At 49.4% G+C, this 27,811-nt stretch overlaps 1 protein-coding gene across 1 annotated transcript in view; it reads left to right on the forward strand.

The window, feature by feature from the left end:
• LOC114028494 (intermediate filament family orphan 2) overlaps window positions 1–27,811 on the forward strand; it is a 56,898-nt gene that overhangs the window by 20,020 nt on the left and 9,067 nt on the right. The window contains exons 3-4 of the mRNA XM_027842752.1: window positions 24,373–24,433; window positions 25,847–25,942. Coding sequence (XP_027698553.1) covers window positions 24,373–24,433; window positions 25,847–25,942 — 157 coding nt within the window. The remainder of the gene's footprint in view (window positions 1–24,372; window positions 24,434–25,846; window positions 25,943–27,811) is intronic.

Consider the following 27,811-nt stretch of genomic DNA (forward strand, 5'->3'; position numbering starts at 1 on the left):
AGCCAGGGAATCCAACCTCATTGAAGATCCCTAGGGAGAGACCCACCCCTGCCACCCTTCCGCCTCACCGCCTCCCAGGCAGTCCGTTCTACTTTGGGACAGCTAGTATTGCCAGGATGTTTTTCCTGACACAGCCTAAATTGGACCCTTTTTGATCCTATCCTCTTGACTGGCCCCTTCTCCAACAGGTGTCTCAGGGTGTTGAAGCAATCAGCTCCATCAGCACCCCTGTTCAGCTCTTTGGAATGTAACCTTTACCCTCCCTGTCATGCCTGGCTTCTGGGGAGCATGGTGCTGGGGGCTGTCAGATTCCTGACGATCCAGGGCCATTTCCAGAAGCAGAGGCTGCTACTACTTCCTCTGTGTTGCCTAGGAACCGGGGAGGGTCTGCTTTCTCCTGATGTTAGTTCCAAAAATCTGAGACCCTGGGGCTCAGGCTATATGTACTTTACTTGTTCCAGGTTTCTAAGAATTCCCCTTTGCACCCCCCCCTCCAAAAAAAAACTGTTCCACTGTCTTCTCATTCCCATCTAACTGGGATATTTGCTTTAACTAGAGCTGAGTTTCCTGGGAATTCAAGGTAGGTGGGGGACAGACTTTGTGGGTTTCAGGAGGGTGAAAAGATACCCAGGGAGCATCATGATGTTTGGACCAGTTAACCTAGTTTGCAGAGGTGAGGGTGGGTGACCCCATCTTATATGGGAGTGGGGTTGACTTAATACAGCCAGTCCCCCCACGGGAAGAAAGCCAGCTCTGGCTTAGAGGACAGGCCTGGTGTCTCCTAACCTCTCTGAAGTCCAGTATTCTCTCCTGTTCACCACACTGATTCCATCACCTGCCTCCATTGTTGGCCACGTAGAGGTCTGGGTCACCCTTTGAATCCTCAGGGCTCTCCTTTCCATTCATAGCTGGGGCGTCTCAGAGAGGGCACACTGTAGAGGAAGCATTGGGATGAGAGTGTTCACATTCTTTGGGTAACCAGCTAGGGTCTAATGGATCCCCATAGAAAGTCGTACCCTCCTTCCACCCCTGCCCCAGGAAGATCAGATAGCTCTCCAGGGTCAGGGGAATGAGAGTGGGATTCTGGGTCAGAGTCATAGAATGTTGGAACCCAAAGGGACCTTGGATGTCATCGGAGTTGGATGGGACTGTAGAGTGCCAACCTTTCCATTTTATAGATGAGGAAACTGAGACCCAGAGAGGTAATAGCTATAACCTGCCTAAGGTCACATTGGTATAGACAGGATTTGAATCCAGGTTCTCTCATTCCAGAGACAATGCTTTTTCCATTGTACTGCCTTGTCTCTACGTCTGGGCCAACCCCCTTGCTTTAGAGGTATAGAACCCAGAGTAGGCAAGAGATTTGTCCAGAGTCACACAGGCAGTCAAGGGTGGAGCCGGGCTTTGAACCTGGGGCTGCTACCTCCAAATCCAAGCATTTTTCCACTACACCATCATGACTGGTATCTCTGACAGGCCCATCTTCTGGGTCAGGGAGGGGCCTTGATGGTCAATGAAGACCAGCTCAAAGATTTACAGCCTGGGAGGGGAGGAGGAGTCAGTGGGAGTCTTCCATTCAGAGGCATCATCTGCCTCGGGACAAGCTGGTGCCATATGGTGGCAAGCATCTTTGCAGAGATATCAAGCATCCAGAATCTGGCCTTTTAGTCCTAACAGGAGTCTGAGGACCCTGCACCTGCCCCTGCCCCTTGGCTCCCCTGGGGAAGCTTTGCCAGGAAACCCAGAAAGATCCTTTTCCTCTTCTCCCTTCTTCTTAAGAGACATTACCCTAGAGCCCATGGTCAAAGGACACAGAATCTCCAAGCTGGAAGGGACATAAGAAGTCATTAAGTTCAACCCTTTCATTTCACAGATGAGGAAACTGAGTCTCAGAGTAGTTAGGTGACTTGCCCAGGGTCACACCGCCGGTAAGTGTCTGAGTGAGATTCAAGCCCAGGTCTTCCTGATTCCAAGACTAGTACTCTAATCTTGGTGGGTGAGCTACAGTAGTAACCTAGTGTTGGAGGTGGGCAGATAATGTAGTGTGTTAAGGTTACAGGGCGTTTCCCAACCCCTCTCTGCACAAAAGCCCAGTGAAGGTAGTCATTTAAAGGTTTTTATCCCTATTTTACAGATAGATTGTTAACCACTTCCCACCCAGGGTTCTGTTCTGGCCCCTTTTCTCTTCTTATTCTCCGTTAGTGATCTCATTTGCTTTCACAGGTTCAGTTATTTTCTCCTTCTACCCCAATATCCTAATAGTTGACAAATGCTGTCGATTGGGCTTCTCTCATAACTTCCTGCAGTAGCTTCTTAATTGGACTCCCTGCCTCCATTTTCTTCCCTCTCTCTCCCATTCTTCCCACAGCTACCAAAGATATTCCTAAGATACAAATCTGACCATGCTACTCCCTTCCTCACAATATAATGCTTTGTTACATAAGGCAGAATATAATAGCGGTATTAATTATCTTGAATTTTTTATCTTTGTATATATTGTATCCCTTCAGGCAGGGGCACACAGTAGACATTTAATTAATGTTTGTTGCTTTGAATTGGTCGAACTAAGAAAGTGAGGGTTAGTGAGGTGGTTGACTTGCCCAAGGTCATTGGAAGCCTTCACCAAGAGGCCATTAGTCCTGGTTGGGAAAGGGTTAAGTGCCCTGGTAGAATGAGAAGGGACAACCTCCCCAGCTGGTATGTGATGTCGTAGCCCCTTCTGGCCCCAGAATGTGCTCAGGCCATCTGGCCCCATGGCCGAGGACACCAACTCCCATCTGTCCCAAGGAGAAGGGTATTGAAGAGACGCAGTTGTGTTTCTGTAGGCTTTTGGGGGGGGGGGGGAGAAGGTTTCTAAAGCCCACCCAGGACCTCTAGGGCAGGTGGCTGAGCCTGGAGGCATGATGTCCCAGGACGCAGGCCCTTAGCTCATGTTTTAATGAGAATCATCTCTGTTTCATAAGTTTTGTTTTTGGAGTATAATTTGGGATCTGCCCATGAATTCTAAGGTTCATAGAATCATAGATTTAGAGCTAAGAGAAACCGTAACAGTTATATAGTCCAACTTCCTTCATTTTACAGAGAAGAAAACTGAGGCCCAGAGGAACTAAGTGACTTTACTTAAAGGGTACCCAGATAGTACGTAGCTGGCAAAGCCAGGTTTTGAACTCAAGTACCATATGTGGCTCTACTATGGTCAGTGCTCTTTCTGTTGTTTTCTGACTATTCAACAAATTCAGCCACTTAGGAAGCTCCTACCATGCGTTCGCGTGCCTTCTCCGCAATTTATAGTTGTAGAGAGTTGTCTGGAGCTGTGAGGTTGTGACTTGCCCAGGGGCATATGACCAGTGTAAGCCAGAAATGGGACCTGAACCTAGGTCTTCCTGGTTCTGAGCTAGCTCTCTCTCCTCTACAGCATGCTGTCTCTTGATAATATTAGTAATTACAACAACAAGGATAATAATTAATAATAGCTGACAGCTTTTGTCTTTGCATCTCCAGCACTTAACACAGTTCCTGGTACGTAGCAGGTGATCCATAAATGCTTGCGGATTGATCAAATGCTTTAAATGAGTTATCTCCTCGATCCTGACAGCCACACTGTGAGATATTATTATCTCCATTTTGCAGAAGAGGAAACTAAAGGTTAGAGGAGTTAAGTGGCTTTCCTAGGGAGCATAGAGCTAGTTAACTGTCTAATTGCACCCAGCTCTTCCTGATTCCAGGTTCAGGGCTCTATCCCTGCTTCTACCCTGCTCTCTGTGCTTAGTCCGTTATTTTCACTGTGTTATTGCTGGTGAAACTGAGCACAGAAAGTTAGTGATTTTTCCAGGGTCGGACACCTCGTGAGGGCCGAGATCTGTATGATCACAGCAGGCAATATTTGAGGCCCCCAGTCCCAATTCCTTGGCTCAGTCAGTCACGTCTTATTTGGTGAGATGGTCCCTTGCTAGCTGAGGCACGTGCTGGGGAAGGAATGCATCGGCTTTCTTTCCCTTGGCCCTTCAGGGCACCCTGACACCTGGGGTGAGTCTAGACCCATTCATCAAGAGACCAGAGGATCAGGTCTCAGAAAGAAGTAAGACAGTGCTAGAGCAGGAAGAGAAAAGCTATGCCAAAGAAAGACTGTGCTTATTCTTGGCTCTTCTCTGCCTCCTTGTCCCTCATTCCTTCCCTTCACCTCTCCTAAACCTTGCCGGGCGAAGTGTTGGGTCATACATTTAATAATAGCTAGCATTTATAGAGCGCTTTAAGGTTGAGCAAAATACTTTAAAAATACTATCTCATTTGATCCTCACAACAACCCTGGGAGGTAGGTGCTAGTACTGCTGGGTCAGAGCAGTGAGGGCGCTCTCTCTATCTCTCCCACCTTTTCTCTCCTTTCTCTCTCTCTCTCTCTCTCTGTCTCTGTCTCTCTCTCTTTCTCTCCCCTCACTGCTCATAACCCCTCTAAAATTTAGACTTGGAATATTGTTGTGGCCTGAACATTCGTGGTGCAGCTAATGGGGGATGAGCATCCCTGATGTTAGAAGTAGGCTGGTGTTCAGGTGCCATATCGTGCCCCTGCGCTTGAATTGCCCTTTCTTGGTAGGAGCTGACAGAGCCCTTGCCCTCTGGGCTGAATCACCCGCATGCCCTAGTATGTCAGAAGATGACTTTGGTAGAGCCCCCCACCCCAAGATAAGGAAACGCAGGGTCTGAGCAGCTACCGGCAGTGGCAGGAGCAGGGCTCAGCCCAGACCTCCTGATCCTGTGGTCTTCCTAGGACCCTGGCTGCTTCCTGCTAACAAGGGAGCTGCTTTTTCCCTTTCCTGGCTTCCCTTCACCTTGGTCCTGCAGGCAGGCCAGGAGCAGCCTGGCCTCAGCGGGGAGGCCGGCTTGGGAGGCGACCTCACCACTTTTTCATGTAAAGTTTAGTGTTTTGCCTATGCCACAACATGAGGCTGATATTAAATAATGAGTCTGTTCCCTTGAGCAGTATTTAGTCAGCTAATCCCCTCCGCTTGGAACAGGCGATTACCAGTCTAATTACCTGTTCCGGGGAGCCAGGAGTCTGGTGTATTTCACCTCCAGTTATGACAATTACAGCGTAACACACAAGGGCAGGCAGGCTGGCGGACAGGCGGGATGGGGCTTCCCTAGCCTGCCGCCTGTTCTTTTATAAACCATCCTTTGTCCTCCCTTCCTCCTCCTCTGTGAAACAGGAATGTTCTGCAAAGGGGGCCTCTTCACCCCTCGAAAATGGAGTCTTAGGGTGCAGGTGCCCAGGCTTGTGTGAGAGGGGCTGACATTGGACCCTCTAGAGACAGATGACCTCATCCAGAACCTTCACTCTACCTTGGGCAAAACCGAAGGCCGACGAGTCTAAGGGACTTGACCGAAGGCATAGGGCAATAAAAGAGCAACTGAATCTACAGCCCAGGGACGGGACCTGGGCTCAGCTCCCAACTCAGCCACATCTCATCTGCAAACAAATCACTTAACATTTCTGCACCACAGTGTCCTCATCTGCAAAATGGGGAAGCAAGAGTCTAACTCTAAATTGGTGGTAGGTTGGTGCAGTGGAAGGATTGAGGACAATCGGAGTCGTGGGACTTGAGTTCAGATTCTGTCTCTGCCATGTACTATGTGTGGGACCATGAGCAAGTCACTTAATCTTTCTGAGCCTCAGTTTCCTCTTCTGTAAGGTGACTGACCTCTCAGGGTCAAGTCGGGGGAATCACAAGAGATGCAAAGTACTTCCCTCCCTGGGCTTTAGCATCCTCATCTGTAAAATGGGCATACTTGCGCTGCGTTCCTCCCAGAGCTGTGGGGCAAGCACCTTGTAAGCCATCAACACTACAGAAATGAGAGTTGTCATTATTATCACCATGGTGATGAGCTGTCCTTCAAGCTGAGGGAGACTCCTGAAGGGAAGGGGCTGTGGGAGACACCCTGTCTTGATGGGTGGGGGATGTTCCTGATGAACCAGCATGGTGGCTTCTGGGTGCCAGGGGTTTGCAGACCATCCCAGGGAGGGTGACTCATGCCATTGTTATTCACCAGATGGGTACTCCCTCATATCTGGACAGAAGAGGTTGGGGATGCCACTGGACAGATTACCCCATAAGGAGCGCTTGAGGAGTTGACTCATGAGTGGGAAAATGTAGGATGTTACTTGTGAAAATGAGCGCAGAACATATTAAACGCTGACTGTGTACAGACTTTTGTGTTGGGTGCTGGGGTAGGCACGTTATTCAGATTCAGCATGGTGTCGAGGGTAGAGAGCCAGTCCTGAGGACAAGAAGAACCAGATTCCAGTCTTCCCTCTGACACAGAGTGGTTGTGTGATTCTGGGCAAGTGCTCTAGGCAACTCAGACTATAAGTGTCAGAGAAGATGCCAGCTTGTATCAGTGGAAGGAGTTTCCTCCCCTGGGAGTTCCCTGTCCCAGTGAAATCATAGGTCCCATCCCTATCCCCATATTTCTGTGGCACTTTCAGACTTATTGAATTCCTTCCTCCCAATAACCCTGGGAAGTTAGTTGTCAAAGTACTATTATTTTCCTTTTATTGATGAGGAAACAGAGGCTCGAAAAGATTCAATAGTTTACTCAGGGTCACATAGCTAGTAAGTGGTGGCGCTGGTCAGGGGGAGGGCAATCAGTGGAAACTTCCCAGAAACAGATTTTGGGTTGGGCTCTAAAGGATATGTAGTAATTGGATAAAAGGAAAGGGATGACATCTCATGAACAGGAAATGACAGGAGCAAAGACATGGAGGCAGGAGATCAGGAGATGGAGGGGTGGAATGTTTGGGGGGTGCCAGGGCAGTCCAGTCTGGCTGAAGTCTAGGGTACTCTGGGAACAGTATTTATGATAAGGCTAGAAAGACAGGGCCAGGTTGGAGAGAGCCTCAGATGCTAGGCAAAGAGGAAGAAGAATAGCTAGTATATGTAGTGCTTTAGGCTCGTGGGGTGTAGGGGCTACAGGGGTTATTCCATGTCTTACCTTAGTGACCTTGGATAAGTCCATTTCCTTGAGCCTCAGTTTCCTCATCAAAAATATGAGGAGGCTGGAGGTGACTTTGAAGGCAACTTCCAGATCTAAATCTATAATCTCAGTGGTCCCTATTGTCTCCATTTTACAAATGAAGAAACTGAGGTTGAGATTGGTTAAAGGACTTGCCCATAGTTGTACAACTTCCTTAAATACTGGAACCAGGATTTGAACCTAGATCCCTCCAGATTCTAAGCCTCACAGTCTTTTCACTACACCAGGCTGCCTCCCAAGAAGGTGGATTTTTACTTGTCAGGCAGTCGGGAGCACCTGAAAATGCTTGAGCAGAGGAGTGACTGGGCAGATATTTGCAGATAAAGATGTTTAATCTGACATCCAGGGCAAAGGTGGATTGGATGGGGAGACAGAAGAAACAGGAGGCCAGTTAAGAGGCTACTATTGCGGCCATCCAGGCAACTGGTAATGAGGTGCCATGACAGGGTAGTGTCTTTGGGGACCCAGGGTTTTCCCAGGGTGAGTGAACCTTCCCTGAGGGAGCCCACAGTGGAGGGATTAGCTCCCAATTGCAGGGTGCCTTTGTTTACCTGGACGTGGAATCACAGGCAGTGGGCATAAACAACCCAGGGACCCAAACTGCTCATTAGCTGTCCAAAATAGGCCCTCGAGTCGAGAAGGCTAGTTTTCCCCAAAGTTCTCTGTAAACACAGTGAGGAGGCAGGAGGGGAGCGGTGGGTGCCTCTGTGAATAGGGGCTGGCCCATCTCCTCGGGGAAAGGAGGGACACTGGAAACCTGGATGCTAAGGGAGTGGGCTGATTCTGTGTTTTTTCTTTCCTAAAAAAAAAAAAAGGAAACGTTTTCCTTATGCTTTTTGTCTGTTACATCAGTCACTCCACCCCCATCCTTCTGAATGACTCCTCCCTTGTGACAAAGAAAAAAAAATTAAGCAAAACCATCTAATCCAGTGACCTCATCTGACAATGTATGCAATATTCAGGCCTAGCAGTGGCGTGCCTGCCTCGCTGCTGTGAGCTCTGGGCTATGTCTCATCAGTCGCTCTCTCCTTGGCTTTGCAGGTCTTTTCTGATCTAGGCCAGCCATGAAAATGAGAGGGAGGCACTGAGGCACTGAGGATAATTGTAAGAGACACAGCTCGCCCTTTCCTAATGATTTACCCTTTACAAATGGTGTTTTCCCTACTATAGACTGTGAGCTGTTAAGGTTGTTAGAATTCCTCATGATACTGCCTTGCAAAGGAGGGAGGGTGAGGGAGATTATCCCCATTTGACAGCTGGGAAAACAGAGGCTCACAGAGCAGAGGGCAGCTTAAGAGCAAACCCAAGGTGCAGCTAGCCTTAGGGAAGGACTCAGTTGCCTAAAACCTCTCAGCTTGTTCTCAGCTCACATGGACTGTTGCTTCTAGGTTGCCATGACTTAATAAGCCTGTTAAATTGAAATCATGGAAGGGAGAATGCAGGTTCAGGTCCTGGACAGCTAATTATTATCTGGATAAGCTCCTTTCCCTCTATAAGCCTGTTTACTCCTCTCTACAATGAAGGGGTTGGTCTAAATGATCCCTGATACCCTTTTAGCTCTGACATTCTGAGTTCTGAAAATCCTCCCCACTCTTACATTCAGTGTTCCAAGAACCCCTCTCCCAGCTCTGACATTCTGTGTTCTAAGGAACCTCTTAGTTCTAATATTCCATGTTCTGAAGTCCATACCTCTGCCCCCGGCTCTGAGTTTCTGTGTTCTAAGATCCTTTCCATCCTTGACACTGTGTTCTAAGGGCCCTCCCAGCTCTGACGTTGTGTTCTAAGAGTCCTCTCAGCTCTGGCATTCTGTGTTCAAGGGTCCTCCTAGCTCTGGCATTCTGTGTTCTAAGGGTCCTTCCTGCCCTGCCAGTCTGTTCTGAGGGCTTGCCCAGCTCTGACCTTCTTTAAAACCTCAGGAACCAAGGGTGTCTTTTAGACCAAGCGTGTGCTTGCCAAGCCAGCTGTTAGGATGTTTAGCCTTTGTTGAATAGACCTCGGCTTCCGAGTGGGGGTGGGGAGAGGAACGGGCTTGGGGCCAGCTTCCTACCGCCTGCTTGCTGATAAGAACTGGGAGGTTAAGTGTGTCTGGGGGTGACTCTTAAGTGGCCCATTCATGTATTGAGGAGAGTTAAGATCAAGAAACCTTTCCTTCCTAGATGGCTGCTGAGCACTGGGGCAGGGGGTGTGAAAGGGGAAGGAGTAACTGGCACACACCCTCCCCCTTTTTGGCCTTTGTCTTCTGAGTAATGAGGCAGTGTGGGTCAGTTAGTAGGCATGACTGATCCAGTGTCCCAGTATGGGGAGCAGAGAAGGGGGTGGGGGAAGGAAGATGGAGAGGAAGGAGAAGAGTCATCCACATCACAGATCTGAGTGAGTTTGTGGAGGGGGGGTCTGTGGCCTGCACAGCTCTTGCTCCTAGTGAACTCCTAGGCAGGGGGGGCAATCACCGAATCAGGCTACCTTCCCCCCATTTCACAGATGAGGAAACTGAGTCATGTAATTTTAAGTGACTTACCCAAGTTCACTCAAGGAGTAAGTGGAAGAGTCAGAATTCAGACCCAGATCCCCTGATAGCAAATCTGTTGTGCCTTTCCAGTGTGCATCAAGCTATTCTACCTCCAAACTGACGTGAAGGGTTATGTTTAATTCACAGAATTAGCTAGAGACAAGCTCCCTGGCCTCAGGGAGCCCATTCAGTCTAAGAGGGGAGACAGATGAAGAAGACTGAAAAAAAAAAAACAAAAACCCGCTCACAAAATAGACTTTCCTTCAGCTTTGAGGGAGGTTACGCTTAAAAAAAAAAATAATAATGCCTTAAAAAATCCTGGCTCTGCAGCCTTGAATTCTGGTTAACCTCAGAGCTGAGACGTCAGCCTGGAAATAGAGAAGGTTTCAGAATTCCAAGGGCTTCCCTTCTGGGTCCCAAAGACCCATGGCTTGTATCCTATATGTGAGGGGTCCTGCTGGTACTGGTGGCTTCTGAGGAAGAGAGGGACCAAGGCCACAAGCCATAGGAGAGGTAGATGGCAGATTCCAAATCATGAGATCATAGGCCCCTTTAGAGATGAGATTATTTAATTCAATCCCCCACCCCCATTTGACAGAAAATGAAGCTGAGGTCTACAAAGGGCCAGGGGTTTGTCCTAAGACACTCAGGCATTAAGCACTCTCAGTGCTGGGATTCAAAGCCAAGTTCGACTTTCCACTGCTGTCCTCCTATGTTGTTACTTTCCTTCTCTGTGGCTTTGACCTCATTTAAAATGGGCAGGGTCCTGCTTGGGTATAGGCATAGGTGCACATGTGCTTCCAGAGCAGGGAAACTGATGGGGGAGCGGGAGTGCCTTCCTAATTATGGGCGTCCCGGCCTTAGGCATTTCCTCCAAGGGTGTCACCAATAGTGGGAGTGATCCCCCGAGCACTTGGCAAGTGTTAAGTGCTGGGTAATTGCTTGTTGATGAGTGGATCAAAAGGACACAGTTTAGTTGGGATTTATGAGGGGCTGGCAGCCCTTGTCTGCTCTAGATCAAACAATGGGAGAGCTGGGAGGGGATCCTTAGAACCCAGAATGATCCACTTGGAAGGGATCTTAGCTATCAGAGCTAGAACATGATAGAATGGCAGAACTGGGGGAGCCCTTGCAACATGGAACGTCAGCTCTGGGACAACTGTCAGAAGTGGAAGGGACTTGAGAACATCGTAGTGGATGAGAGCTGGGAGGGAGCTTGGAACATTAGGAAGAAGTAAAGCCTAGATTCAAACCTTGCTCTTCTGTCTCCTGGGTGACCTTCTCACCCCACCCTGCTGCCATCTTGGGCTTGGAGAAAGCAGCCATTTAGACACAGGCTTCTAACATTTGGAGGTGGCTGGGGGCATTTTTGAAGGCAGTCTTCTGGCTCATTTATTGGGCTAAGTGCCCAATTATAGAGCCTGAGAAAGCCTTCCCTACCTGTCCAACCTCCCAGGCTACAAAGGCTTCTAATTAGTCCCAGTGTGAGTTGGTTGGGGGTGGGTGGTGTGTGGGCTTCTCAAAGGCCTCATTGTTCAGCTAAGCCTGCTGCTTAGCTTCTCAGAGAAAAAGCTTTGAACTTCTCCAAATGAGGGTGAGGCCATTAGCACCAGCTGACTTAGGCTGCCAGGGACTGGGGCTCCTGGATGTTGTCACACTTCCTTTCATAAGGGATCTCAAAGCACTGTTAAGTGCCCATTCATCCATCCAGTCCTCAGCATTCACTAGGTAGGGAGGGAGGAGTGTCCTTGCAGAGGCCTGGACTTACCTGCCCAGTTCTTGCCCCTCTGCTCCTATCTCATATTCCTCACTTTGTCCAGTTACTTGCCTGTTATATTCCACTTAAATTTAGGCCTGGCATCTCATCTGTGTCTGTATATGTGTGTGCACATGTATACACTCATGGGCTTGTGCACGTAGCTGGGGTCCTGAAGGCAAGTTACCACACTTTCCCAGGGAGCTCCCTACAGTAATGAGAACATAGGGCTATACTTCATACTCCAAAATGTTTGGGACTATTGCCTTAGAACACAGAATGCCACAGGTGGGAAGGACCTTAGAGCACAGACTGTCAGAGCTGGGAGGGCCCTCAGAACACAGAATGTCAGTGCTGAGAGGGCCCTTAGAACATAGGATATCAGAGCTGGGTGGGGGTACTTGTAGAACCTAGAATGTCAGAGCTGGGAGGGATCTTAGAACACAGGATGTCAGAGCTGGGAGGGTCCTTAGAACAGAGAGTGTCAGAGCTGGGAGGGATCTTAGAACACAGAATGTCAGTGCTGAGAGGGCCCTTAGAACACAGGATGTCAAAGCTGGGGGGGGGCGGTACTTGTAGAACCTAGAATGTCAGAACTGGGAGGGATCTTAGAATAGAGTGTGTCAGAGCTGAGAGGGGCCTTAGAACACAGGATGTCAGAGCTGGGAGGGCCCTTAGAACACAGGATGTCAGTGCTGGGAGGGCCCTTAGAACAGAGAGTGTCAGAGCTGGGAGGGCCCTTAGGACAGAGGATGTCAGAGCTGGGAAGGACCTTAGAACCCAAAAATGGAATGATAGAGATAGAAGGGTCCTTAGGTATCAATCTAACTGAGATGGAGGAGACACTGCAGAAGGACTCTCAATGACTCTGTGTATGGGGGGGTGCTCCCCAGTTGCCGGCCCTCTGTGGTTACTGTCATAAGCAGCCTGCTTGTTGTTCCATTAGGCTTGGCTGTAATGGAATCGGCTGCCCCGGTTGAGTGTTTATATTAAATTAATGCCGCCTCCGCAGAGACAATCAGTTGGCATTTAATTTTCATTTCCTTCAGTGAGTTGTTCAAGGAGCTGGGTGTGAGCAGGCTGGGCATCGGGTCATCTGATGGGCACTTCAGAGCTGGGCTTCCCGTCCTGGGGGACTCAGGGCAAGGAGAGGAGGCTTTTGGGGTGGGGGTAGGAGGTGGGCTTCGAATCAACTCAACATATGGCAGAGGCCAAGCCTTGTTTGTTTGTTTGCTTCCCACCCCCCACCCCCGGGGTGATGGCTAGGAGATGCAAAGACCAGTCTTCTGTCTTTGCTTTCTGCATCAGCCCTATGCCAAGGCCCGTCTACTGTTTTGATCCTAGCCATTTGAGGCTTTGCTTTTCCCCACAGAAGAGAAAGATTGATTAGAATTGAGTTGCTTTGCCAGTTGTTAGTCAGCTTAGAGAGCCACATTTAGAACACAGAATTTGTGGCTGGAAGGGCCTCGGGACGGCCTTGGTGGGGAGTGAGAGAGTAAGCTCAGACCCCTGCCATCTAACCAGGGTTGGCCGAGCAGTCCCCAGAGAACTGTAAGTCTTGGTTCTTGACTGAATGAGTTTCCAGTCTGGTTGGGGAGGTCAGACTAACACTTGGGAAAAAACTTAAGAAGAATCCACCCCACTGTGTGAGTGGGTGCTGACCGTGGCCCAGTTGTGGGAGCTGAAGAAAGGAGCAGTCCCCACAATTCATGGAACTGGGGCCTGAGTGGCTGAGCGTCTTGGGAGGGGAGATTGGAGCCCCTCTGCACTCCACCCTGGTCCTGCCACATCTATAGTATGGGGTTCAGCCCCAGGAGTTACATTTTAGAAAGGACATGGAAGAGTTTGGCTCCAGAGGTGAGGTGGGAGCTGAGTATCAGAATCATTGTGGAATTATGAGATCAAAGACCTGGAAAGCGACCTCAGAGGTCATCTCCTGCAACCTCCTTCCCCAGGGCCCTCCCAGGAACAGAGGGATCCAAGGCCCGTTTCTGCCAATTCTGGATTAGAAGGCAGGTGAAAAACCAGAGCTCTATGAGTGGTAGAGGAGCGGGGATTAGTTTGAGTAATCTGCCAGTCAGAGTTGATGGGCTCCTACATGCCATGAGTCCCACTCCCACCGTCCTATACCACGGCACGCCCAGCATGCAGAGCCCAGCAGGGGAATGAGCTCCCCGAAACTAGAAATGGGTGCGCACTGAAAAGAGTGCCAGGAAAAAAGTCAGGGAGCCAAACACGTGATAGCTCCTCCTCCTCTTCCCCACCCCTTTACCCCTTCCCCACCAGCCCCCCTTGACCCCTAGAGGTCCCCAAACCAGGCCCTGAGTTACAGTTTTCCATGGTTGTTTGGCAGCTTCCATGGGTCCAAGCATCCTACTATTGGGAGTGTTCCTTCCCATCTGAGAGTGAGGATGCCTGGGCTGGTATAAGTCATATAGAAGGAAGACCCTTGAACTGGATTTGGGAGTTCTGGGTTCTATTCCTGTCTTTCCTGCTAAAGCATCAGCAAATCATTCTTCCTCTTTGGCTTCAGTATTCCTTCTCTGTATGTGCCTCCTGGCTCTGACAGTCTGGGTTCTAAGGGCCCTCCCAGCTCTGACATCCTATATTCTAAGAGCCCTCCCAGCTCTGACATTCTCTGTTCTCAGTGCCCTCCCAGCTCTGACGGTCTGGGTTCTAACTAGCTCTGACATTCTCTGTTCTAAGTGCCCTCCCAGCTCTGACAGTCTGAGTTCTAACCAGCTCTGACATTCTCTGTTCTAAGGGCCTTCCCAGCTCTGACAGTCTGGGTTCTAAGGTCCCTCTCAGCTCTGACATTCTTTGGTCCCTATGGCTCCGTCCCCAGCCGCATGTCTGGCTGTAAGAATTCTCTAATGCCGAGGAAGTTGGACAAACTAGAATAATTGAATTCTAATTCTGTGCCCACTGCTCTACTGTAGAACATGGAATGGTAGATCTACAGTACACAGAGTGCTGGGCTTGGATGTAGGAAGACCTGAGTTCAAATGTGGCCTCTGACACTTAGTAGCTGTGTGACCTTGGGCAAGTCACTCAACTGCTGCCTGCCTCAGTTTCTTCATCTGTAAAAAGAGGATAATAATAGCACCTACCTCCCAGGGTTGTTGGAGGTATCAAATGAGATATTATTTGTAAAGCCCTTAGCACAGTGCCCGGCACAGAGTTAGTGCTATACAAATGTTAACAATAATCATTACAGGGGGGCGTTTGGAGATAGGTGTTCTTCAGACTAGGCAGTATCCAAATGCCAGTGACCATCTGCCTCAGAATCCAATGGGTCACAGTCACCTGAGGACAAGCTCCATCTCTGGGTTGGAGGGAAAACTTTTTTTGGGGGGTCCACTGGGGAGTTGTTAAAAGAACATGACACACGTGTTAGTTGTAGGAAGGAGGGGGTTCTGCTTAGAAGGAGCCGGTGAAGCTTCAGCCTTACCCCGTTCCAGACTCAGGGTCTGAACAGGAAGAGAGAGCTGGAGGTGACGGAGACCCTGCCCTTCAGTCCTTGGGGCTGGCAAGCCTTCGTGGCAGTGGCCGCAGTGTGCTGGATCTTCGAGGCACTCGCCGTCTCCAGCTAGGAGAAGTTTCAATAATGGAAGAGGAAGGCTGAGGCATCCTTGGCCTAGATGGGCCGGACGGGGAGGAGCTGCCTTTGTCCTCTCCGGCACCCTGGTGAGAGATGGCTTTGCAGACCCTGTTTGCTAGCTTTGAAGCTCTGAGGTGGGGGTTTGGGGGGGAGGGAAGCAGAAAACGTGTGCTTACAAACCGGAAATTCCAGCCCTTTGGATTCTTGCCTCGGGTGAAAGGAGAACATGGGTTCCCCAAAGAATACAATATTATTTAAGAAAGCTAGAACATAGTATGTCAGAGCTGGGAGGGGCCTTAGAAAGCAAAATGTCTGACTGTGGAGTTCATCCAGATGAGGGGTTATTAACCCTTTTGTGTGTCTACAGGCTGGGGAAGCCTATGGACTCCTCAAAGTAATGTTTTGAAATGCATATACTTGAGTAAAATACTTAAGACTTCCAAAGGAAACTAATTTTATTGAACTACAGTTATTAAAAAAAATATTTAAAAGGACAAGCCCCAGGCTAAGAACTCCTGATCTAGTTCCCCCTCTTCTACTTTACAGATGAGGAAACTGAGGCCCAGGGTGACTTGTCTAAGGTCACACAGGCAATAGCTGAGACTAGATTCAAATCCAATTGCTCCTACCCCAAATCCAGTCTTCTTTCTGCTTCAGAGATGGCTTTGATTCCCAGGCGAAAGTCTTTGGGAACTGGGCCCAGTCGAGGGCTCTTTAACAGTCTCCCTGGCCTCGAATCCATATTCCTATTGACCTGGGGTCCCTGTGACTCTTTTGAGCTCTGTATGGGCAGGATGTGAAAAATGCATGAGTCAATTGCGATGACTTCATGGATTTCCTTGCCTAGGCCGGCTGTGCTTTGTCAGCCTCTTCCCTCCAGAACTATGTCTCATGAAGGCCCGAAGGTTGTTTTTGGGGGAGTGTGTAGAAAGAAAGTGTGTTGTGTGTGTGTGTTGGGGGAGGTGTAGAAAGAAAGCAGCCATCTCCCAGGAGGAGGAGGAGGGCCATGCCTTATCAGCCCCAGACTGGGGCTATGACAGGCAGGGTTTGGAATGCAAGGTAGCCACATCTGCTTGGGGGTGTGAGGAGAAAAAACTACTCCCGAGTCTGTCCCTGCCCACCCCTCTTCCTGTGGGTGCCTGGGAAAGAAGCAGCAGGCTTGGAGGAGTCCCTTGGGCAGGGGCAAGGTCTCCCGGGAGCTCAGCAGCCAACCAGACATCTGCAGAGACACCAACCACATGGGAAGCCCAGCCAAGCAGTGACCCAGCCAGCTCCAGGGGCTCTGCCCCAGCCAGCTTTGCATAGTCATTTCCCTGCTGCATTATTGACCTCCACATTCCTGCTGGCTCCCTGCTCCCTTTACTTCCCCTCCCCCAGGCTTAGGGAGTTGTGGGAAGCCTGGAGAAAAGATTTCTCCATTTTCCCCTCTTCTTCATGTTCTCAGCCTTTTTGTAGGGGAGTGGGAGATGGGGGCAGGGAGGGAGGAAGAAGCTGCTGGCTTCTCCTGACCTCTGACCTTTCTCCCCAAGGAGTTAACATAGCAGATCCTACCTGGGAAGAGCTGACTTCAAACCAGTGCCTGGACATTTGAGGCTCAGGAGTGGGTGGTGATGGTATTGGAAATCATAAAATTATAGAATGTTAGTTAGAAGGGAACTTAGAATGTAGACCCCCTAGAAGGACATACGATGTTAAATCTGGAAGATACCTTAGAAGGACCTGAGGTCTTAGAGCTTAGAACCCTAGGTTTTAGAACACTTAGGCTTAGAACATTGGAGCTAGAAGGGGTTTTAAATAGTCTCTGAGCTCCTTCAGCCTTCGCTTCCAGAGTGGAGCAGAACCCTAAGGAAGTATGAGCAATTATCTGAGACTCTTCCTCTTAGACATCCCCAAGGCACTGTTCATAGAGCCTGCTGCCCAATTTATTCCCCAGCATCCCCAGGAGCATCCCAGGAGTATCCCCAGGAGACTTACTGTTAACAAATTGGCAGCAGACAAACTTTTCAGAGCATTAAAAGAGCAGTGTGGCTTCTGGGGTGCTCTGCAGCCCACTGGCCTCCTACTCATCTGGCTGTGAATCACAGAAACATAACAGCTTCCAAGGAATCACAACTCTAGGACCAAAGGGCTGTGAGGGGTGATAAGTTGGCAGCACCATGTTGTCAGTGATGACTGACTTTGAAGTGGTGACCTTAAAAGAAAGTGGGATGGTCATCGTGCTGTGAGAACAAAGGAAGGCATTTGGAGAGCCTGAGTGACACACAGGCATCCATGAAAGAGTAAAAAAGGCAGAGGAAGGCCCCTGGTACTTTGGGGGTAGATCATCTAAAGAACTGATGGAAAGACATGGGCATAAATCATCCAGGGGGAGAAGGCATGGATGGATAGCAGTCTACACCAGTAGGGGGTGAGAGTCAACATGGCACAGTAGAAAGAGCCTAGAAGTGGGGCAGCTAGGTAGTGCAGTGTATATAATACCGGCCCTGGAGTCAGGAGTACCTGAGTTCAAATCTAGCCTCAGACACTTGACACTATCTGTGTGACCCTGAGCAAGTCACTTAACCCCATTGCCTAGTTTAAAAAAAATAAAAGAGCCTAGAAGGACTTGGGTTTGAATCCTAACTCTGCTACATCCTAGCTATGTGGCCATGAGCAAATTACTTAACTTCTCTGGGCCATTTCCTCATCTATAAAATCTAGGGAATGGTCTAGATGACCTTGAAATTCTGTCCTTGGCCTCTCTAAAATGAGGGAGTTTGAGAGAAGGGCTGGATGTTCCTCTGGAGATTTGGTATCCAGAGCAAGCCTTAAAGGATTGAGTCAGGAACTAAGGCTGGAGGACCGTCAGGACACACTGGCCCTGTTGGTGGCTGACATGACTGGGCAAGAGTTGGGCAGGACTGCAAACCTGAACAGCCATTAGCCTAATGCAGCTCTTGGCCATGGTGGAGGAGACCAAGCCAAGTCTGGATTGCTACTTGGCTTGACACCCTCTCTCTCTCTGGAATGGGATGAACACTGGCCCCTTCAGGGAGGCTTAGTTTGGGAAGGAAAAACAAAAATCTTAAGGGGCCTGGGAATGGAGGAAGAATTGGCTGATCTTAGCTATAAACTGAAATGAATCTTAGAGAAGTGAGAACAATCGGGATATGCTCAAAAGTTGTGTGATGCACTGACTTGGAAGCCATCTCTATGATTCAGGGTCTAAACTTGATCCCAGGTCAAGGAGCGAGGAAAATAACATCACCTTAAGCTAATTAATTGGCCCCCCCTTCTCCTGCCTCATTGTCTTGTCTGTGAAATGAAAAGAATGATAAGTGCATCTTGCACTGGGCACATTGGAGAGGATTGAGATAATTAATGTATTTCGTTGATGACCTGGGGAGGAAGGTGCTGTTTGGCTGGACGTGAATATGAGATAGGAGGATAGAAGTACATGGATTCCTTGGTTACCCTGTCCTTAAATATTCTATCATCTTCTTACTGGACTAGTCCTTTACCTCATCCCCTTACTTTCTAATAGGATAACTTCAATGATCATCTGTCAGTCCATCAACTATCATTCCAGACAGAGGAGTGTCTATGGCACTATTGGACAAAAGAAACTGGCCTTCTAAATGAAGCATCAGATCTATACTAATCCTGCCTCCCAGCTTGTCTTTGTGCCTACTATGAATTTTTCTTTTTGCCATTCTCAATTATAGAATCACAGAATGAGCTGGGAGGGCCCTTAGAACACAGGATGTCAGAACTGGAAGGGATCCTTAGAACACAGGATGTCTGAGCTGGGAGGACCCTTAGAACCCAGAAGGTCAGAGCTGGAAGGGATCCTTATCATAGGATGATAGATTGAATTGAAAGTGACCTTAGTGGTCACAAAATCCAACATCTTAATTTTACAGGTGAAGAAACGGAGAGCCAGAGAGAATAGGTGATCTGTTCAGGGTCACACAGTGAATGAGTATCTGAGGCAGGATTTGAACCCAGGTCTCTCTGATTCTATAGTCTAGCATTCTGTCTATTATACCATGCTTCCTGTCTGAACATAGCGTGTCAGAGTTGGGAAGGACCTTAGAATATAAAATGTCAGAACTAGAAGAGACCTTAGAACAGAGGTGAGGAACCTGTGGCCTCAAGGCCACATGTGGCCCTCTAGGTCCTTAAGTGTGGCCCTTTGACTGAATCCAAACTTCACAGAACAAATCCCCTTCATAAAAGGATTTGATCTGTAGAACTTGGACTCAGTCAAAAGGCTGCACCCAAGGGGCTAGAAGGCCACATGTGGCCTTGAGGTTGCCCGTTCCCTACCCCTGCCTTAGAACATAGAATGTCAGAGCTGGGAGGGACTTTAGAACATAGAATATCAGAACTCTGGGAGGGAGCTCAGAACCTAGAATATTAAAGTTGGGAGGAACTCAGAATGCAAAATGCTGGAAATGAGAGAAACCCTAGGGGGTCATTTAGTCCAGTAATCCCCAAGAAGAACTATACTAGGGACTTGTTAAGACTATTGTTGGTGGCTTCAGGGAGAGAAACTCCTAAGAGGAACCAGGAAGAAGACAGGAACCAGGGGTAGGAAAAGAAGGAAACATCAACTTGTAAGGTCTGCAGCCTCTAAGACATTCTGAATCTTTCAGCAGCAGAAGCTTGGATTGGTTATAGTATTCCCCAATATTGAGAGTGGAAAAACACTACCCAACCCCTTCACTTTACAAAAGAGGCATTGGAGGCTCAGAGAGGTGAAGCAGTTTGCTCAACATCTCACATTTGGTGGCCAAGCTGGGACTTGGGCCCAGGTCTCTTGGTTCCCAGTCCAAAGCTCTTTTCCACTACTGCCCTGCTTGCCTTCCCCGGTAGGTGAGCCATCTGGGAAGGGAGCTATGACCAATAAGGTGGGCACATGTGAGGGAAAGGAATTGTGTCTTAGCTGGGGTGTTCTGGGAGATCAAAGAGGGCCAAAGGAGCACACCTGACCAGTCTTATAAATGCCAGAGTCATTAAAAAGCCCAAACTTGCTTTGCCACCAATGCCTGAAATAACAAAGCTAGGGATTCCCTTTGACTGCTCTGAAGAGCCAAGGGGAAGAGTTGGAGGAGTAGGGTAGCTAGGTCTCCTAAAGACAGCAGGTTTATCCTGTAAAGCTGATTTGACATCAAGAAGGGTAGAGGATTAGAGGAGAGTTCTTTTTTAAACCTTCTTGCCACTGGAAACCAGGCTAAGCACCAAACCTGGATATAGAAATTAAAGTGCCTATGACTGTCACTCTGAAATACCATCTGCCTTGGGGTTCAGCAAGCACCGGTAAAGTGGGAAAGCATAATGTGTGGAGACAGTATACACCTGGGTCCTAGTCTTTACCTTGCCACTAACTCACTATGTGATTCCTTTCTCTGAGCCTCAGTTTCCCCATTTCTACTTCCTAAGTTCTCTTCCAGCTCTGAAATCCTGTGTTCTAAGGACTCTCCCAGTTCTGGCATTCTGTGTTCTAAGGGCCCTCCCAGCTCTGACATCCCGTGTTCTCTTGTCCTTTCCAACTCAGATAGTTTATGTTTGAGGTCTCTTCCAACTCTGATAGTCCCCTGAGGGTGTGGAGCTGGTGTGGGAGGAGCTTACCTGGCCTCATCTGCAGTCACTGGGTGGAGGGAGCTCACCATCTGGTAGCTTCCTATTATAATTAATGATTCTTGCCAAGCCTGTGCCCTGTGCAGTGGTTTCTCTGCAGGAATGCGTTGATGGCCTCTACTTTCCATAAGCTCTAATCCATCCTGCCCCAGTTATCGCACTGTTCTGAGGATCCTCTTCTAGTGCCAGCATTGCCAAGTCTTCCAGGCTGTAGGTCTTTGGCCCTCTCTGTGGCTCTGCTTTCTCATCTGTTACATGGGGATCCTGATGCCTGCCCTGCCCACCTCACAAATCGGATGAGAAGGGAACACACTTTGGGGTCTGTAGAGTGCTTTACTCATGAGGTCATGTTTCCCTTCTGCCAACCTGAAATTGCCTTGTGTAGGGGGTTCCATTGGTGAGGAATTGTAGAACTGCCGAATCTCTGTGACCCCTCTCCAGGCATTGTGTGCCAGAGGGAGAGGAGGAAGCCAAGGCAGCTCCTCCGTCCAGCTGCTGCTCTTGGAGGGGGAGACGTGTAGGGGTTACCCGCAGCTCCTTGGAGGCCAGATTGGCCACCGCTGGGGACCAGGGGGCTTCTCCTTCAGTGACTTCGGAAACCAGACCTCCCCAGGCTGTTTCCCAAGACTAGTGGGACAGGGCCAGAAGAAGGGATGATTCAGCTCCAGAGCTGAGACTACTGGCCTCCCTTTGTATCTTTACCCTCAACTGGGCAAGAAATTGGACAAAATGCCCTCTATGGTTCGTTCCACTCTCACTCCTTGAGGGTAAATTACTGCCTCTTTCTGTGCCCATTCCCAAGGTCTGCTCTGTGCAGTGGGGTACAATGGATAGACCCCAAGATTTGTGGACAGACACCCTGTCTTCTGGTCCTAAACCTGCCACTGCCTTAACTAGCTGTGTGACCTTGGGTAAGTCATCTCTTCTTTCCAGGCCCTAGTTCTTGGTTTTCTTTTCTCCTGTGCAGGGACCGGGCTGGATTAGGTTATCTCAAAGGTCTTTTTCAGCTCTAAATTTAGATTTGTCTCCAGATCCCCTATACTTCTCCTTGCTTCATAAGCCCCGGGGCTGTTCCTTCTTATTAGGGGGCTTTTCTCCCTCTCCCTCAGAACCATTGCTTCAGTCTAGCTCTGAAATTCTCTGTTCTGAGGTCCTTTCCACCTCTCACATTCTATTTCTAAAGTCCCTTTCAGCCCTGACATCCCATGACCTAAGGTTCTTCCCAGCTCTCCCATTCTGTGTTCTGAGGTCCTCACTCCTAGCTCTGAGACTTTGCGTCCTAAGGTTCCTTCGGAACAGTGTGGGCTGCCAGCCTCCATTCCAGGCCCCTTTATTCCTGTCCCAGACAGCTCTCTCCTGGCCAGAGCCCTGATAGAGACATAGACAGACACACTGGTCTGCATCCCTGGCATTGGCTCCCTCCGGAGTGGGAGGAAAGGAGGAATTTTCTGTGTGTGTGTGTGTGTGTGTGTGTGTGTGCGCGCGTGCACGTGCGCGTGCATGCAAACACTTGTTTCCAAAAAGTGGATGACGTGATTGAATCTTCCCAGGCTTGCCCATTTCTTCCCTTTGTCCTATTTTTAATCATCCCCAGTGACGACTTTAAAAGAGAAAAGGAGAGAGAGAGAGAGACTGTAGTGGACGGAAATGTGGACTGGTTGCCCTTTCTGTTTTGCTCACCAGGCATAGCCAGCGGGATGCTGGTATATGAGCAAAAAACCAAACCAAACGCCCCAATCAAGCTACTTAAAGATCAGCTGTGGGGGTTGGGGGGGCAGCTCGGAGATCGCTGGGTCTGAGCCCCTCAGAACTCTACCATCCCAGGCTCTGCAGGGTAGAACTCAGGGAGGAGAGTGAAGGCATTTCTCCTCCTGCTAGGCCTCCTACGCCCGCAGGGGCTGGACTCTGCCAGTGTAATTGTACCTGTGGGCTTCTGGCTTCTTCCCTGAAGTCCATAATAGCAGCTCCAGCTTCTATATGGGGCTCTGGTTCAGGAAACACTGCCCTGACTTTCTTAGGAGGGCCCATGTGCTAATCTCTTTCTATCTCCAAGGGGGCTGAGCCTTTGAGAAAGCCAGCAGCTTGTCTAAGGTCACACAGCTGGGAAGTGACTGAGCTCAGACTCAGACCTAGGTCTTCTGAATTCCACGTTAGGGTGTAGAAGTGACAGGCCAGTTCTGTCACCCTCACTGCTCCCCTCCTATGCTTCCCTGGTGCTCACTGCTCCCCTAATACCCCCCTAGGGTGCCAGGCCTTTCTTAGTATTCTAAGCACTACACCCTCCAGCCATCACTCCATCCTTTGTCTCTAGCGGTCATTTAGTCCATGAGCCCCCAGGAGACCAGCCCTTCCTGAAGCCCACATTCCCCACACCTTCCTGGGATCCCCAACTTCAGGGAGGCAGCAGGTATATTGGAGTAGACTCAAAGACAGGCAGTCTTGGCTTAGAATCCAACTTTCAGCACTTAGGAGCTGGGAGGATTGTGGACACATCACTTAGCCGCTGAGTCTCAGTTTCCTCACCTGTAAAATGGGCATCACTGAGTGTCACATGAGCAAATGGATGCCAGTTCCGTGGGGGCTGGGATGATTTCCCTTTTGTCAATGGGTTCCCAGTACCCAGCATAGTGGCAAATAGTAGGCGATTAATAAATGTTTGTTGTAATGACTCAAATACTGAAGGTTGGAGGGGCGGGGGGTCAGGGGAAGAGCTGGTAATATTCTTGAAGACAAGAGCCTGATTTTTGGATTTGGATCCCCAAGCACCTAGCACAGTACCTGGCAAACAAGAGGCGTTTAATAAATGCTTATTAAATGAATGAACAAATGACTTCTACTCTTTGGTTGGTTGTGCTACAGTGGATAAGAGCACTTGTTTGAGAGTCAGAAGACCTGAGTTCTGGTCTCGGCTCTGATATTTTATAACTATGTGAATTCAGACAAGTGACTTCTTCTGGGCTTCATTTTGCCCATCTGTAAAATGGGGGCAGCAATACTATATACCTCACAGGTTTATCTCATGGAAAGCACTTGCAGAACTGTGAATTATGACGATTTAAATCAATCTGTCAGTCAACAAGCATTGATGAATTCTCATCAGTAGAGAGCCAGGACTTCTCACAAAGCTGAGGGATCCTGGGTAGGAGCTGGGAGGTTCCTTAAAATCTTCTGGTTTAACCGCTTCACTGCTTGAGGTCACACAGGCAGGATTTGAATCTAAGTCTTGTCACTCCAAATCCAGGCCTCTTTCCACTGGCCTCTGCTGGGGCAGTGTATTTCCTGGAGAGCACTCCTGAGATCTAACTCCCAAACCACTCTTGTGATCTGTTAGTTGTAATAATCACCTACATTCAGCCAATCAATCAGCGAATGTTTATTAAGTGAGTTAAGTGCTGGAGATACTAAGGGCCCTGCCCTCAGGGGGCCTTCATTCTAATGGGGGAGCCAGTGTATGTGTGTGTGCATGTGTAGGTGCCACATGAAATATACATTCCTCTGGTATTTTACAAAGGTCTTTTCTCCAGCTGCCCAGTGAGGTGGGTGCTAAAGGGGGATCCTCCCCATTTTAGAGCTAGGAAACGGAGGCCCAGAGAGGCAGCAAGACCTGCTCAGTGTCACACAATGAATAAGGGATAGAGATAGGATTCAAACTCATGTCTAGCGTTCTTGGCATTGCCCCACTGCATGTCTAAGAGGGCTGCGGAGGGTGACTTCTTCATGTTGGCTGTGTTCCCTTAGGCTTGGGATGGGGAGTCACATCTTCCTTCAGCCTGAGAGCCTGCCCCCGCCCTTATCTCCTATTAATAATAGTAATGATAATAATAATAATAACTTAGTGATGTTTCCTGTCTCTTTCAGGTGGGAGGAGGAGCTGGCCAAGCGCATGAACCTGGAGACCATGGTGGAGACACTTCAGGAGGTAAGAGCCCCAGGAAGTAGCCCAAAATGACAGGAGCGGTGGCTCCCCGCTCTCCAGCCCTGCCTGCCCAGGCACCCTTCGGAGACAAGAGCAGAGAGCTGGTTCTTTTTTTTTTTTTTTTTAAGGCAATTGGGGTTAAGTGTCTTGCCCAGGGTCATACCTGGGCATAGTGTCTTACAGCTAGTGTCAAGTGTTTGGTCTAAGGCTGGACTTGAACTCAGGTACTCCTGACTTCAGGGCTGGTGCTCTATCCACTGCGCCACCTAGCTGCCCCTTGGAGAGCTGGTTCTAACGCAGCCAGAAGTCATGGCTGCGTTCTAACCAGATTATGGGTCTGGGGTTCTTTTCCTGTATTTCGATTCCTGTTTGATTTGTTCTTGGGGAACTGGGAAGGGTTTCACCTCGCTCACCTCTCATGCACATGCGAATGCCCAGAAAGTCTGTGGTTCGGAAAATGTGCTCCTAATTGGGAATCAAGGGACCTGGGTTATGATTTTGTAACCTTGCCACTGTGTGAACGGGCAAACGACTTCCTCTTCCTTGGCCTCAGTTTCCCCATCTGTCCATTAAAGGGGGAACCCAGGATACTGTCAAAGGTCCCTTCCTGCTCTGATAATCTGGGAGCCTTTAACTTTGAAATTCTTGGAGGGTCATTTCTTCCAGGTCCTGAGCCTCAAGGCTAGGGGTCATTTCCTTTAGGGAAGGTTCTCCCTGCCCTTCTCGAATCCCCAGATGCCCTTCCTCCAGAGCTCAGGCCCCACCAATGGGGTTTAGTCAATAGACTTCCAAGCTGAGGAGCCTTTTTTTTTCTTAAATACCAGTCTTACCATTTTATGTGACCCTATGTTTCTGGACCTTGGTTTCCCTATATGAAAAATGGAGCCAACAGTGCCTAGTTAGAGAGAGAGCACACAAACGTTCCTTGCCAACAGGAGGGATCCCCACTAAGCCTGACTCTGAACCATGAGTTGCCTGTCACCCCCTCCCCCTGATTCCCTATTTCCATTGACTCCCATCTTGAAAGACAGTGTGGGGGTCCCAAAGCACTGGTTTTATAATCGAAAGACTTGATTTCAAAGCTCTGGGCCCTGACTAGCTGAATGACCTCTCCGTGAATCTCAGTTTCCTCATCTGCAAAAAGAGGGCAATCCATTCCTTGTTACAGGTCATGGAGTTTGTTCATGTTATCATTCCACTTGCTCTGATGTGGCTGTATTGGTCTGGCCTGAGGGTCTGCCATGTGGTTGGGCCGAGCCTTGCCCAGGCTCACGCCCTGAAGCCCCAGGGGTGGGCGGTGTTGTGTTCCTTCCAGCCGGTTCTGCTCCCCGCCAGTTGTCAGAACCTCCTTAATTGTTGCTGTCTCCCTCCCCTTTGCTTCTCCTTCTTGCCCCGTCATCCCCACTCGGATCCCAGGCGGCCCAGGAGGCTGAGGCCATCCAGGAGGAGATGAATGAGAAGATTGAGCGGCTGAAGGCTGAGCTGGTGGTGTTTAAGGGGCTGATGAGTGATGTAAGTGCTGTTCCCTGCCCCTCCATCCTGGGTGGCATGACCTTTCCTTCCTTCCTCCCCCACCCCATCATGCAGGCGGCTTCATTCACCACCAGGGTCAGACTGTCCATCCGTCCGGTCCGGTTGTGGGCATTGCTTCATAGTTAGTATTCTGGCTGCGTTTGACTTGATGACAGATGCATCAGAGACCATTCATTCCCCCTGCCCTCCCCTCAGTACCCTCTCCGCTCTCCCTCCCTCCCTCCCTCCCTCCTTCTCTCTCCTCTTCCTATTTGGTCTGTGTAGAGATGCATTCACCTGCTGCTTAACCCATGGCCTTGAGGGCTCCTTTTGATGGAGTGATTGATTTGGATATTTTCAGTAGAGGATCTCCCCCAGGTGGTGCGGCACAGGTGACTTGGGCCCAGGGGCCTGTGCAGTGGGAGTTGTAATGGGCCAGGCCGCTGTCTTCCCCCTATGGAAGAGGAAAGGGAGAGCTCACACAGCTGGCCTTCCTTCTCCTCCAGCCCTAGCTGGGTCCTGGATTTTAAACTTTCTTTTCAAACTGTGTGATAACAGTACTTGACTGGAACTCTGACTTTAGTCCCCTGAAAGTCTATGGGATCCATCTAAGGACAAGAAGCAGACCTAGGTATGGGGAGTTATTTCAGGAAGTATCTTCCTCTCCAGGCTGGGAGAGACTTTTTTGTGTCTCCTGACCTCTGACCATCCCAGTATACAATCTGGGTCCAGACAGGACACAAACTTTATTTAAAAAAAAAGTCTATCCTGTTGTCTGAACTAGAGGAGATAGAAAGTTTAAAAGAGACCTCTTCCCTTCCCTCATGGAGCTTACCATTTAGAAGGGGAATAAGCCACAAATGGAGAAAACCCAATAATAAACCACCAATGCCTTAGATGAGGGCATAATAAAATGTCACAGGAGATCTGAGAGAGGAGATCTTGACTGACCAGGAAGGCTCCTTGGAGGAGGTAGCTTTGGAGTTGGACTTTGAAGGATGGGTAGAAAACAAAAGAAGAGTTGGGAGGGCAGGCAATCCAGATATCGGAGGCGGGGATCTTGTGAGCAAAAGCTCATGGTCTTCTGCAATGGAGGAGAAGGTTGAATATGTCACATCCTACGCCCAAACAGCAGGAATGGAGATGGCCTCCTCTAGGCTTCTTGCTTCCCCCTCTGGAGAACCTTCTGTGTAAAAGGAAACCCCCTCCTCTCCTGTTCTTAATCAGGGAAGCCTTGTGGTTCCCCTCCTGTGAGGTCCCCAGATTTCCTTTCTGCAGGGAGTAGTGGAAAAGCCCTATTGGGGAGAGATGGTACTGCCAGAGCCTCATGAAATGGGCACCCAGAGGAGCCCAGATGAATCAGCTCCAATCGTCTGAGTGGAGGATGAAAGTGAGGGGCAGGCCCTATACCAATGAAGTCCTCACTGGCAGGGATGGAGGCCCTGGCCTTACTTGGACATGCCCTCTCTGTCTCTCTCGGGCGAGTTGGGCCACTGAGGGATGTGTGTGGGTGGGGGCAGTGCCTCGGGCCTCTGGATTGGGTTGTCAGTGTGGGGATGAAGCCATGGGTAACAAGTCTCCATCCCCAGTGTCTTTTCTCTCTTTCTTGGGGTTCTGTGTGAGATGGAGCCTGCTGTGGGGGGTGGGGAGAGTGGCAATCTTTCAACAGATTTTGGACTCTTTCTTCTTCTTTTTTTTTTAATTAACACAACCCACAGTCTCTGTATAGCTGCTGAGAGAGAAGATGCCTTCCAGTCCTTAGCCAGGGCTGTGCAGCCCCCGGCTGAGAAATCTTGAGCCCTGTAGGCCTGCCTTGGAGCAGGGTGGGAGGCCTTAAGTTAAGTCAGTCATAGCGTCATGATGCCAGAC

Source organism: Vombatus ursinus, unplaced genomic scaffold (genome assembly GCF_900497805.2).
Source record: "Vombatus ursinus unplaced genomic scaffold, bare-nosed wombat genome assembly UNPS02014884.1, whole genome shotgun sequence".
In the NCBI taxonomy this organism is placed as follows: domain Eukaryota; kingdom Metazoa; phylum Chordata; class Mammalia; order Diprotodontia; family Vombatidae; genus Vombatus; species Vombatus ursinus.